This window comes from Cyclopterus lumpus, chromosome 4 (assembly GCF_009769545.1).
Source record: "Cyclopterus lumpus isolate fCycLum1 chromosome 4, fCycLum1.pri, whole genome shotgun sequence".
NCBI lineage: Eukaryota > Metazoa > Chordata > Actinopteri > Perciformes > Cyclopteridae > Cyclopterus > Cyclopterus lumpus.
This window is the reverse complement of record NC_046969.1, coordinates 13,031,136-13,043,763: the sequence shown is the minus strand read 5'-3', so window position 1 is coordinate 13,043,763 and position 12,628 is coordinate 13,031,136. Positions and strand designations below refer to the sequence as shown.

General features: G+C 39.4%; 2 protein-coding genes across 5 annotated transcripts in view; both read right to left on the bottom strand.

Annotated features, from left to right (window-relative positions):
- The window catches only part of csnk1g2b (casein kinase 1, gamma 2b), a 34,644-nt gene extending 25,955 nt beyond the window's left edge, over positions 1-8,689 (bottom strand). The window contains exons 1-2 of one of the 4 annotated variants that reach the window (XM_034530269.1): positions 8,355-8,689; positions 4,118-4,917 (exon numbers count right to left, since the gene is read on the bottom strand). In XM_034530269.1, coding sequence (XP_034386160.1) covers positions 4,118-4,345 — 228 coding nt within the window. In that variant the 5' untranslated portion in view covers positions 4,346-4,917; positions 8,355-8,689. The remainder of the gene's footprint in view (positions 1-4,117; positions 4,918-8,354) is intronic. The other 3 variants (XM_034530266.1, XM_034530267.1, XM_034530270.1) reach the window with 3 other exon arrangements.
- Positions 8,690-9,499: 810 nt separating this feature from the next.
- Positions 9,500-11,522, bottom strand: zgc:101100 (uncharacterized protein LOC445169 homolog). Its single transcript, XM_034530384.1, has 3 exons — positions 11,354-11,522; positions 10,954-11,156; positions 9,500-10,476 (listed from the first exon to the last, which is right to left on the bottom strand). The coding sequence occupies exons 1-3, from the start codon at positions 11,520-11,522 to the stop codon at positions 9,964-9,966; spliced, it is 885 nt and encodes a 294-aa protein (XP_034386275.1). The 3' UTR covers positions 9,500-9,963.
- Between the last annotated feature and the right edge of the window lie 1,106 nt (positions 11,523-12,628).

Below are 12,628 nucleotides of genomic sequence, written 5' to 3'. Positions count from 1 at the left end.
TCAAGCTTATCATGCTTTAGTTGGAGGCAGAACGTAGAGTTAAGTATAACATCTCAGATGGCTTCACTCACATTAACAACCTTACTCTTGTGCCTTTGCATAAGTGACTCAGCCAGAGAAAATAAAGTCTGCCCGATACTTTCCAATTTCCCCTCTACACTATATAGGTGCTCTTTGGGTGCAATACACAACATTTTATGAAATGTTCAATCTTTTGTTTGGCCACTTGGGAGCAGTACTCCACAACAAGCTGACATCATTGCCTCAAAACATTGTTATGGCTAACATGTTATCTAAACAACACATCCAGCAGACATGCATCTATAACAATCATTTGGTATCAGATATCTGGCAACCTGTATGCCACTCTGTTTCTCTCCTTATAGCCGTTTTGGTCACGTTTTATTCTTTTGAAACAGCTTCCTGGTGCAACTGGAAACAACACAGATGAGAGCAGTGAGACTGAATACATTTGTAATATGGTAAAACAAAACAATGAGCTGAAAGATGCCAAAATAAACTGTAAAGCTGAAGGGAACTACAGAGTTAGGTGATAATTGTCTGTGGGTTCTCATTTGTGCAGCTTTAAAAGGGTTTAACTGAGATTCCAGTCATTTTTTTAATTATCCACCGTTATTTATTAACACTCGACTACAAATCTAGCTAGCAAATTTGGTTGTCTAAATTACACAGTGCACAAGCTAGATAATTTCCTTAGATATCAACATCTTTTGAGTTACTTTGTTCCTCTGGTCTTACCAGTCAGACAACAGCCATGTGTTTGATTTTGTAATTTAGCCAAATCGTGGAATTAACCTTAATTAGTTTAAGTCCACAGGCAACATTTGTCATTTCAGCTGGCACCATTGAATTCACAGGCTAAAAATAAGAAACCCGGACTACCATTGTATTTTTTTATAGCAATGTGAAATTTCATTTTCAAGTACTGCCAACATACATAGGGTAAAACACTGCCCTGTATGTGCATGGCTGGCACACAATGCACAGAAGGTCTCTGTGTTTACCGTGTTTGTCTCCCTATATGGTCACTCCAATATCCCTCCCTCAGCTATGGGAGGCACATGTTGTACAATAACTCCCTAACATTTACTTATTACACTCCTCCCATATGGGGATATTACATCCACTTATCAGTCAAAAATGTTTGTCGACACAGGAGGTCAATCGACATTGGAGGCCTCAAATTGGTTTATTACTCATTACTGATTCCTTATTATTGCCAGCAGCATGTCTCAAAAGGCACCTCCAATCTTTCAAAGACCAACTACATGCAATGGGGCTATAATGAAATACAAGCTGTAAAGTTTGCAACTTTAACTGAGTGGCCTGGTGGAAACTCAGTGAAACCCCATTCAATTCGATTTCTGAGCCCAAAGAATGGATTACATAGGTGTGTCCTGCACCCAAGGCTAACACAATGATAAGGGTTAGCAGAGGGCTCATTTCCTTGATAAGAAAGTACCCTGAAGAAAGAAAGAAAGAAAGAAAGAAAGAAAGAAGAGAGAGACAGACAGATAGCAAAGGCATTCAAATACAAATAGTATAATACAGTGATGACATCAACGTTTCAGGGAAAAAGAGGATTAGATGGTCCCATTTTTTCTCAGTGGACAGTTATGTCACCATGCCAGGGGAGTGTATTGGTGGTGATAGTGGCTTGTTTCTACATTAAGCCTCGACAGAAAGCTGACATTAAATGTCGCTGTTTCTTTAAGACACTGGAATCCCCTTGGGAGTAAAGCCTGCAGTGTACATATAGCAGTGGCTATATGGTACTGCCTCCATCACATAAGCGTTTGTCAGTGTGAGAAAGCATCCAGCTGAACCAAAGACTGAAGCACTGTGTCTCGACAAGGCCTGCTAACAAAGAAGACCTTTCAGCACTCAGCAGTTTCCCTCTTCTCTCTTGCTTTTTGCAGCAGCAGTCACAGCAGTTCCAGATCCACTGACAGAGGATCTTGTGCACCGGCCTGCCATACATCTCTATCTCTGCTATCACATGGTGGAGCAGGGCGACACTGGCATTCACCTTTGTCCCAGGTGCAGGCAGGCACCACCCACATGACCTACTCTACAAGTTGGTACAGGACACTCTGCACTTAAAGGCACCCGCTCAACACTGAGTAATCAATATGTGCTGTACCGCAGAGGTTGGCATCTACAATTCATTAAGTTGCAACAAAGGAGAGAGATTAAACTAGTTTTAACGCGACAGATAACAAATCACACTTTGCTATCTAAACAAAGTTTCCTTATTGGTTTCTTCGTAGATCAACACTTCACTCAACCAGTCACAGAGGAATAATTGGCATTCTTCCTGAGAAGTTTACCGAGGCCAGTTAAGAATCAAGTTAATATTAATGACAAGGAGGATAGTGGAAGAAGTCTAGTCTATAATAAAAGGCACTTCAATTATTGTTTTTTATTTCTTAGGATTTTATATCATTCTGGTCAAAATACATATGCAAGTGTCAACATATTTGTTCCTACAGATTAAGGGAAGCCAATTAATGGAAATAATAATCATTAGATTTATTAAAATAATGTTTAGTTGCAGCCCCAATATTAGTACTGGGCTATACGGCGAATAATATTAATCACAATAGAGCATGTTTTCTGGAAAATATCTATGAAATATTCACATGGTTTTGTATACCTTTATGCAAATATACTTTTAAAGTACTTTAAGAGTTTTGTCATGTAATCATTTTATGAGAAATTTCAGTTAGTATGTGCTTAAAAAAAATATTTTAACAATGTAATATGATTGGTATCAATACATAATTTAATCACGATATGATTTCATACAAAGTTACATTATCTTTAGATATGACTTCCTTTCACATAAAATAATCTCTACCGTTTTAATATTTTCTTCATTGTCTCAAACTGTACAACATACTTTATAAATACTTCCTATTCTCACTAGTATACATTCAAATAAACAGTTTAGTCCAGTGGGCTACAAGATACATGGAGCAATGTTATGGCCCTAATGCCAGATCCAGATATAGCTGGACACCATGGGGATATAAATACCCAAACAGATGGGAGGGTTCACAGGCAACGGAAAGAGGCAGCATAACTACAGATTTTAGAGGAAAACTGCAATTACAGCTGTTTGCTAAACTCTGCCTTCGTTGTGGTCAGCAAAGCCTTCAGTGGATGCCCATTCAGAGATAATAACCTTGCTGGGAGATACGATGTGGTGGGGATGACGCCATGCTCACCGATCGGCTCCAGTATGACTACTTAACTGGAGTCGGAGTTATGCCTTGCTTACATTAAGGCATTGCAAGAGAGTGATCAAAGTGCTACAAGTAGCAAAACATTTATAGCAAAGAAAAGATGTGAGGAAAAGAAAAAGTTGATGCAAGGAAATGGTTGAGCAGTCACTACCTGGACTGGAATCTAACAAATCAGAAAACCACAGCCTGCCTAAATGCTACATAACCAGTGGCTCTGAAAAAAAGGGGGTTCATAGCGACACAAAACTAAAATGTATATTATTGATTGCTCATAGGGTCTTGTGTGCTTTCACAAGAACGGAAGTCCCTATTACAAAGGAAAGTGTAGGATAGATAGTGAGATTTAAGTTTTTACAAAGAATATTGTTTAGACTTTAGAAACCTTCAAGGCATGAATTTCAGTCGAGAGGACAGCAAATAAGCCGTACCACACTTATTGAGAACCACTTCCGAGGAACGAAAAGAAGTTATAGCTGAAAATTACAAAGTTAATGTCAACGTGCTAAAATGTTATCCAATCTAGTTGTCTTCACCCCTTTGATAAACACAAGCAGAGAATGGTTGACTAATTAACAGTGCATGGAGCCAACCTGTGGAAGGAGGAAGTGGGTGACAGTTCCTATTTACTTCCTGTGTTTGACTCTTAGGTCAAAGAGTCAACTACACTAGGAGATTCTGCTGGACATTCAAATACATAATGTTAATCACTAAAATAACAGGCGAGTAGGATTTGTCACATAGAATATGGGTTGATATTGGAGATAGACCAGAACAATAATGTGGTGCATACGTTATATTGTGAGTTCATTTCTTCTGTGTTACTTCACCAACCCTGAGGATGAACTTACCAATTTGATGGCCACATATTCGTTAGTATAGAGATTCTTTCCCAACCGCAGCTCTCCAAAGTTCCCGCAGCCAATTTTTTTACCCACACGGAAGTTTGGGCCAACCATAAGCACTCCAGAATTGGTCCCCGAACTCCGGCCCCCATGTCCAGTCCTGCTGCCTGTTGTCTTAGACATCTTTTTCCCTTCCTCTGTCTCTCCTTTGCCCCCTCTCTTATCAAAATCCATAAGCTTGTGATATCCTGGCCTCTCCACGGTTATTCGCCAGCCATGCAAATCATAGAAACTCCAATGACAAGGACAGAGGACTCTTTAAGGAGGGGTAGGGAGACACAATCTCACAGGACAGAGGAAGGTGTTGCTGTTCAAATGTGCAATGGTTCAGAAGACACTTAAATGAGTTGAAGTGCCCTGTGTGTCAATCCAACAGCTCTTCTGATGAGTGCTTCCCTTTTTACTTTGCGTTTCTTGTTTACTAGAGGGGCTCCAATCTTGGGTTTTCTCCAGCTCCAGTCTCAGAGTAGCACGTCCGTGCCTGAAGAATAGGCAGGTTGTGAGAGTATGTGCCCACAGACACACATACAATACTAGTCATAAAAAAGCACTCCGAAACCCAGCTACTGCATCCACAAGGCCACTTTGGAACATCTCCTGAAGTTCCTCATTCCTTCTGGTCAGCCTTCAGTGACACAGTGAACACTCTCCATGTTGCAGGGCTGCATCAGACGTGGCAACCCAGAGTCAAAGAAAACAGCGATGAGAAAGACAGGAATCCGATAGGTTTGATGTTAGCTGGATATCTGAAAAATCAAAAACAGAGAAATCCGTCCATTTTCTGTATGTACAACATGAATCATATATCACAAAAAAACTGTCAATTGTAATTTTGTACAATATATTTTTTTCTGTTAAATATAACTGGCCAATATATCGATATTATATCGACACCGTGATATGAGAATAGATTTGGTCTTGGATATTGTATTTAGAATTCTAACAATTGGTCAACAAATTGAAACAGAATTTTGTACTGACAAAACAAGACATTTAAATCACCGTGGACTTTGATAAACTTGCCACTTTACCACTACGTATTGACATTTTATCAAATAAATCAGCAGATTAATTAATAATGAAAATAATCGTTAGTTGCCAACCTAATTTAAATGTCTTAATATGTGTGTCTTAACCTGATTTAAAGGCAGCATTAGAGTAAAGTCATGCAATTTAAAATATAGATATCAAATATCTCATTGTGTAAATATTAAAAAGCACTAACGGTCAATCCTAAAGTATCGATATTCAGGTATTTGGTCAAAGATTCTCTGTATATCCTGGTCCCAAACTTTTTTTATTATGAAAACATGTTCACCATGTTTACCAACTACAAATGAGACACCATCTCTCCAGTAGCTATCCCATTCAAACAAGCATAATCTGTTATGTCAATAAAACGAAAATATTGGAAAATGTAATCATTGTGTTTTCATAACACTTCATGGTCATGATTAAAATGTTCTGAATAAAACTTTAACCTTTTACTTGAAGATCAAATTATGTTTACTGTGGCTGTTCCTTACTACAGCTGAAATAAGATCTTGCTCCAGACCAGCGCAAGGTAAATTTAATAAAGCAATCAATACGAGGGGAAATATTCCAAAGTGGAACTAAGGCGTAAGAAAAAAAGGTCTCTTTTACAATTAAACTATTCTCCAAAAGCACAAAAAACAGTGCCTTCCAGGAATTGTGTAGATCAAAGTTGTTTTAGGCATACCTAAAATATACTAATGTATCTAATGTTGTTGAAACACTAATGAGCTCAGTTTTATGCTCAATCCTAAAACAGCTTTTTCAGTTGTGTAAAAATATATTTTTTTAAAATAGGGGGAAAAAAAAAAGATCTTCACACTTCTTGTAATGAGTATTAATACACACCAGGTAAGGATTACAAAAGCAAACGTTTCTTTTTTTTTTAAGACAAGATATGAGACAATGCCATACACTCCAGACACCGTTCGAGGAACAAACGTTAATCACAACGATCATTTCCATGGTGACTAGACCAAACTCTGTGCTGCTTTTTGCCAACAATCACAAATACGGACGACTCCGTCCAGAGAGCAGGTAATACAGGCACTAGTAATTGGCAGCTACTCTTTCCTATGGAAAGGCACTTACACGGATCAATGACTGCTGTAATGTTTTGTCTCATCATAACATTTGCATCATATTGGGAGTTTTGGATTCGGCCTACACTACAGCTAGTTCAGCTGTGTCTGACAGCATAAAAACTAGCCATCACAGGAGTAAACTTCAGTATAATCAGACATACAAGTATGGTGATAAGCGAGTGTTGTTGTATGTAAAATCATCATTAAAATCTTCACACATAATAACTTTGTAAATGTAATCTGAAAACTACAGAAAGTGTATTGCACAAACAATTAGAGGGATTACGTTTTCTTGAGGAGACACGGTTATCCACGGTAAAAATTAAACTAGCAATAGTCTGAAATGTTTCACGGTGCGAGTTAATAAACGACACAACCGAATGAAAATCTTGAGAATGTCTGTACTCTTTCATTACTGCAGTCAACACGCCTGAGAAAAGGAACACATTTGTAAGCCAGGTATGCAGTCAATCATTACACCGTCTTCCTTCTGGTGTGCTGCATGGCAATACTTACTGTAGGAAATGTAGCCTGCTTGGCCACAAGATTTGAAAGCACAAAAAACGAGGTGAGAAAGAGCAAAGTAAAATGGTCACAACTACTAAAGTGCACTACAACAAGCACTTCATTTGTCAGGGTGACACACAAAACTGCACTAGCTTGAATATAAGAAAGGACACCGATGTCCCTAGAATACAACAAAGATCGAAATAACTTACTGGCCATCTTTGCCCACATGTCTAGACTGTCTCATTTCAGGAAGTTGTGTATTGTATGTCAACTGTTTGATACAACTTTAGCTACCAAGATGTTTAAAACAAACTGAGCAGTCACATAATCCAAGGTGTGAGGACGCACATGCAATACAGAGACACCTAAACAAAACCTAACGTCAGTTAATGTGGTCGTCAATTCAGTTAAGCTAGCTAGAATTAACAAGACAATTTAAAAAAATCATCCGAAATATGAATTATACTACCAACAGAAAAATTCAAAGCGATAATAAACACTAGTATCTGGACCAGATTGACAACTGTTCTTTTCCCGTTGTGAGAGATATATATCATTATCTGTCTTTTAGAACTCGCATTAATGTTAATATCCAACACTAGTTAACTGGCTGAGTAACCAGTGGTCATTTAACGCAAACGGTTAGCCCAAAGTACCCGCGTCCTCTCTTTGATAGCACAAAGTTTGTTTTACAACATGAGAATAAGAAAAACAACGTTACAGGCAAACCGCGTCGACCAGTGTCAGAAAGCCCAGAGTGAACGTTACTAACGTTAGTTAGCTAACTAACTGTCTGTTTCGGCGGACAAGGCCAGATACTCTTAAGCTATCTTGGCGTTAGTTAGCGAGCTCAAGTTGGCTTAATATCTTCAACAGCGGCCAGTTTAAGCCTGGCCTTCAGTTTTATATAGTTTAACTGGGTCAGCTAGAAACAGTATTACGTTAACTAGGTACATCAATATAGAGTAACGTTAGCAGTGTATCTTAACGTTGCTGCCAACACTCAATCTAGCTAAATGCCACATAGCAGTAATCAGCTAACCTAGCTTGCGCCGACCAAAAACACCGTTCCTCTTGGCCCGACGCCTGATGAAAGACACAGCGATGTAACGTCAGATTATCTGTTTACAGCACTGTGCTAGAAAGACACAAGCTAGATGACTAACCGGTAACCTGGACGGACCTAAACGATTCATTGATTGGCATCCCCTGTGCAACATAACCTGGTTAGTTAGTAAATGCTTAATAACTGAGAAATATCGTCCTAAGCGACGTTGTGACTACTTAATGTCACCGATGTGATGAAAGTGATCGTTGTGTCACCTAAGAGTATCGTTTTAGGAGTTATTTTCCAGCTACAGCCACAACCACTGCTGGGCAACTCCTTAATCCTGAACAACCAACGACTGCCTGGGATTTCTTACAGTTTAGCTCACTAGCTAGTTATTTAGCGAGCTAACGCTAGCACACGGACGATTAGCGTGAACGTCCGGCGGGACGGTGTCTGAAAACCACAGTTACGGATACATTTCTGTCGCCAAAGGAAAGCGTGTTACCTTTGAATGTCAGCTATCGAAATGCAGTCGAAGTCATGGTTCTTCGTTTGTGGGTATCTTTCTCATTGCGTTTCTCTTGCCCTCAAGTTGCTATGATTCTGCTGTTGTCTCTTTAAGCCTCTCTCCGCCGCCGATACCCGGGCAGGCACCGCGTCACGCCGGCTCACACCGTGATACGCTGGACAACTTGCGCAACTGGTTTGAGAATAAAGAAAAAACATCAGGCATGCGTAGCTAATTGGGGTGCTGCACCAAACGTTTTAGTTGACATATTTACACTATTAATAGAACTGAGATAGACTGAAGATAAGTTGATGTAAAGACATTTCAACATCTACGACCTGGTGAACACAGTTATATGTTTACAGTTCACTAATTTAACACAACTCAGGGGGTTATTGTCCTAAATATGATACTCTCAAACATGATTTTTGACAGTCAATATTTTGAGTCAACAGAGATGGTACTCAAATGTTGTACTACTAAAAGTAATACCCAAGTGTAGAAATACTCAGTTACAAGTCAAAGTTATGCATTCAAACTTGTACTTAAGTTAAAGTACTATTGGCCTCAAGTACCAAACAAGTACTAATTATGCAGAATGGCCCATTTCAGAATGATGTTTATTATATTAGTGGATTGTAATAATGTATGGATTAATGTTTGCTTAAATTCAATATTGAAAGGTGTGGCTAAGTTTGAATTATTCTATACACTGATGAGTGGCTTGTGAACTTCCCTTGGGCATCAATCATGTTTTTCTCAATCCATGATACTAAATCATAATTCATTTATTGATTATATATTGTATTATTCATCTGAATGTGTTAAGTAACAAGTAACTACAATTATAAAATAAATGTATTGGAGTAAAGGAGTACAATATTTTCCTCTGAATTTGTAGTGGAGTTAAGAGTATTAAGTAGCATACAATGTGACTGTTGAAGACAAAACATGTCGTTTGAATATGTTTACTTGGGCTCTGGGAAATTGTAATGGAATTTGTTTTACTATTTTCTGACAGTTTAATCAAAATCAAAGTAACAATTATAACATTTTATGATCTCGTCATCTTAATTCCGCTGTTGATAAATTATAAAATGTAATCATCAACAAGTAATTTACCACAACAACAAAAAAGAAAATACAGGTACAACTGATTTTATTTAACATTTCTATGTTGCAGTGCCTAGTTACAATAAGGAACTTCTCTGAAATGGTTTTACCATCTTTATTACTTGGCAGTATAACCAGCAAAATAATGCTGAAAGAGACAATGATATCTTTAAATGGTGTTTACACTGCTTGTGGTGGATTAAACATCAACCTATTTCAAGCAAACTCACTGGCTAACATATAGCAACCTGTAGATAAAAGTAATTAACCCAGATTAGACCTGGAAATATATGACTGTACAGCTGTAAAACCCTTCAGAAAGAAAGGCTGACATTCAATAAAGCTTTCTAAATAAATTCACATTCTGTCTGTAGTCAGGTTTACGGGAACAAGGCAGTAAGTGCTTCTCCCTCTTGTCTTTTCCCACACAGGGTTGCTTCAGGTGTACCTGAGTCCACAAAGAGCAGAGATCTCAGGCTGTTGGAGACCAGGACTACAGTTGCAGCCCCAGGTGAGGGTGTGGCACAGCTTTACTGGAACAAGCAGTCTGAAGGGAGAGGCTACAGTTTTTAGTAAGTGACGATGGATGAACCTCCAGGGTGGAACTGTGCTGCTGTATAATGGGCCAGAACACCGGGGGAAGGGCAAGCTCAGTGGACAGCACTCCCACAACTGGCTGGTGAGGCAGATGGCTGTAGCGCTCCCCTGTCATGAAGGGAAAAAGTGGAGGAGAGTGAAGTCTGAGGGGGCACCGTGAAACATCAGAGTCTGAAGGAGCGCGAGGGGCGCAAACATCCCTTGTTTTATCCACATGAGGAGGAGGGCAGAGATGAGGACAGAGGTTTCTGTCAGTATGTGATATGGTGACGTCCTTTTTGTCTTCGGTCCTGACTTCCTCCTGTCCCACCTTGCTGCGATGTGGTGCCTCCTCGAGACTGTGGTCTCTGGACAGTGGGGAGCACCGCTGACCTTTACGGAACTTTGCCCTCCTGTTCTTGAACCAAACCTGGATGAGAGAGAGTAAACAGCAAAGGTAGGCCTATGTGAATGTGGGTAGAAATTTAGAGGCAATCCTGATATGAAAATGAAAGTAAAGACATTAAAGAAAAGCCATTGGCAGTAATCTTTTTTTTTTATTTGAGAAATTGAAAAAGAAAAGAGCACATTTGTTATCAGATAGACAGACAGATAGATAGATAGATAGATAGATAGATAGATAGATAGATTACTCAGCTGCCAGAGACCCATATACAGGTATGTGCAAATATAGATTGTGTATACTGAATAGGGAGTATTCGTGTTGACAATATTCATATCGCCCATTTTCTTTCTTTCATTAAAGTTACATGTCTGAGAAAAACATATTATTATCAAAAGTTAAATGCAGCAGTTAAATTAGTCATACTTTCCAGCTAAATGTTCACCATAAATAAACAACTACAAACTGTGTTGGTGTCAGCAGGTTTAAGTGTTGTGCTCTCACCTGAATTCGAGCCTCCGGCAGGTTGATGCAGACCGCCAGCCTCTCTCTCATGCCGACATCTGGGTACTGAGTCTGCTGGAAAGCTTTCTCCAGAGCCTGAAGCTGCGACACGGTGAACGCCGTTCGGCTGCGACGCTGCTTCTGCTGGTTTCCATATCGAGCCTCCAGAATGAGCTCTGGAGGACACAGAGAAACAAAAAGTCATCCCCAAAATAAAGTGAGCAGCAAGTTCAACTTTCTGTAATAAAGAGCATGACAAGGAAGTCTTATGATTATTTATTTTTTCTCCCACATTTCTATGTTGTTGTTTATTCCTGGAGAAGAGAAAATAGTTGTACACCTCGAGACTAAACGGTTTGATTCTCTGTCACTTGAAGAGTAAAGGACCCGGATGACCCACCTGCCAGCCTCTCCGCCACAGAGAGGGTGTGCACGGTGGAGCCGGCTGCCGAATACACGTGGTACTGCTCCGCCATCTGGTGGTGCAGGTCGAACAGCATGGAGTGAACCCCGTGGAGGGGATACACACCACCGCCGCTAGACGTCCCGCAGAAATTCAAGGAGTTCATGTTGAATCTAAGCAAGCAGAAACACGTATTTAACTTACTGAAGTGTGTATTTGTATATGGTCAGCGAGCCGGAGTACTCTCAAACTGTAGGCAAAGTACATTAATCAGAGGTACCTCACTAGAAAACCTCAGTTGACAGACAGTTCACTAGGAACAATGTTTACTGGCTATGTTAGCCTTTTGCACAGCCCCCAACTTACTTACTTACTCACTGTTTACACTGACACTCTTTTTCACTGACTACTGGCTATGTTGGCCCTCTGCACAAGCCCCCCCCCCCCTTCCTCCTCCACCCACAGCCGGGACTCCTAGTAATGTGTGTTTTAATTATTTATTTTTTTGGACAATCTTTTTAAATATTTTAATAGTGTGTATGTGTATATTTGTTTGTGTTGTTTGGAGCTACTTGGATCCTGAATTTCCCTTAGGGCATCAATAAAGTACTTATCTATCTATCTATCTATCTATTAAACTTGAATTGCCTTGTTGCTGAAATATGCTCCACAAATAAACTTGCATTGGCTGTTAAAAAGATAATGAGGTCAAGGGAACGATTATTGCAGAATGAATAAATAAAGATGTTATCTGTTCATTTGATAAATTATTGGAATCAGAAGCCAACTATACACACATCTGCGACATAACATTTGTTATTATGGGGGCTAAAATGAACCCTCAATTATTATTAAGATATCCTTTTCTCCTTCCTTGGCATATCTTTATTCACGTTTCACATTGTGAACGCTGTATTGTAGGTTATCTAATACAGCTGTATGCATTGGTAACAATTCAGTTGGGAGATTCAACAGTAAAACAGCGTGATTTATGTTATATTTATGCTTGTAATCTAGCAGAATAAACACATTTGACACCTATATGTTGCATCTTATTTCCATAAAAGCAGCATTTTGAACTCAAACAACAACAACACCAACTCAAAAGTCAGATTCCTTTTATATCCCTCATATAATCAAGACACACAAATTCTCCCTTCATCAGAGATGAACACGTCGTTAAAAACCTTAGTTTGTTCGGGTCCTTGGCAGTTTACCTGAGGTCCAGAGCGTGGAGTCCAGGTGCGCTCTTCGCACAGAGGTCTGAATCCG

What these genes read in the sequence shown, in the direction of transcription:
- zgc:101100 (XM_034530384.1), bottom strand. Translation starts at nt 11,522, where the DNA reads ATGAACTCCTTGAATTTCTGCGGGACGTCTAGCGGCGGTGGTGTGTAT. An exon ending in TGTGGCGGAGAGGCTGGCAG is followed by an intron (nt 11,157 to 11,353) that starts GTGGGTCATCCG and finishes TATTTTGGGGAT; the next exon opens with GACTTTTTGTTTCTCTGTGT. An exon ending in TGCCGGAGGCTCGAATTCAG is followed by an intron (nt 10,477 to 10,953) that starts GTGAGAGCACAA and finishes TCTCTCATCCAG; the next exon opens with GTTTGGTTCAAGAACAGGAG.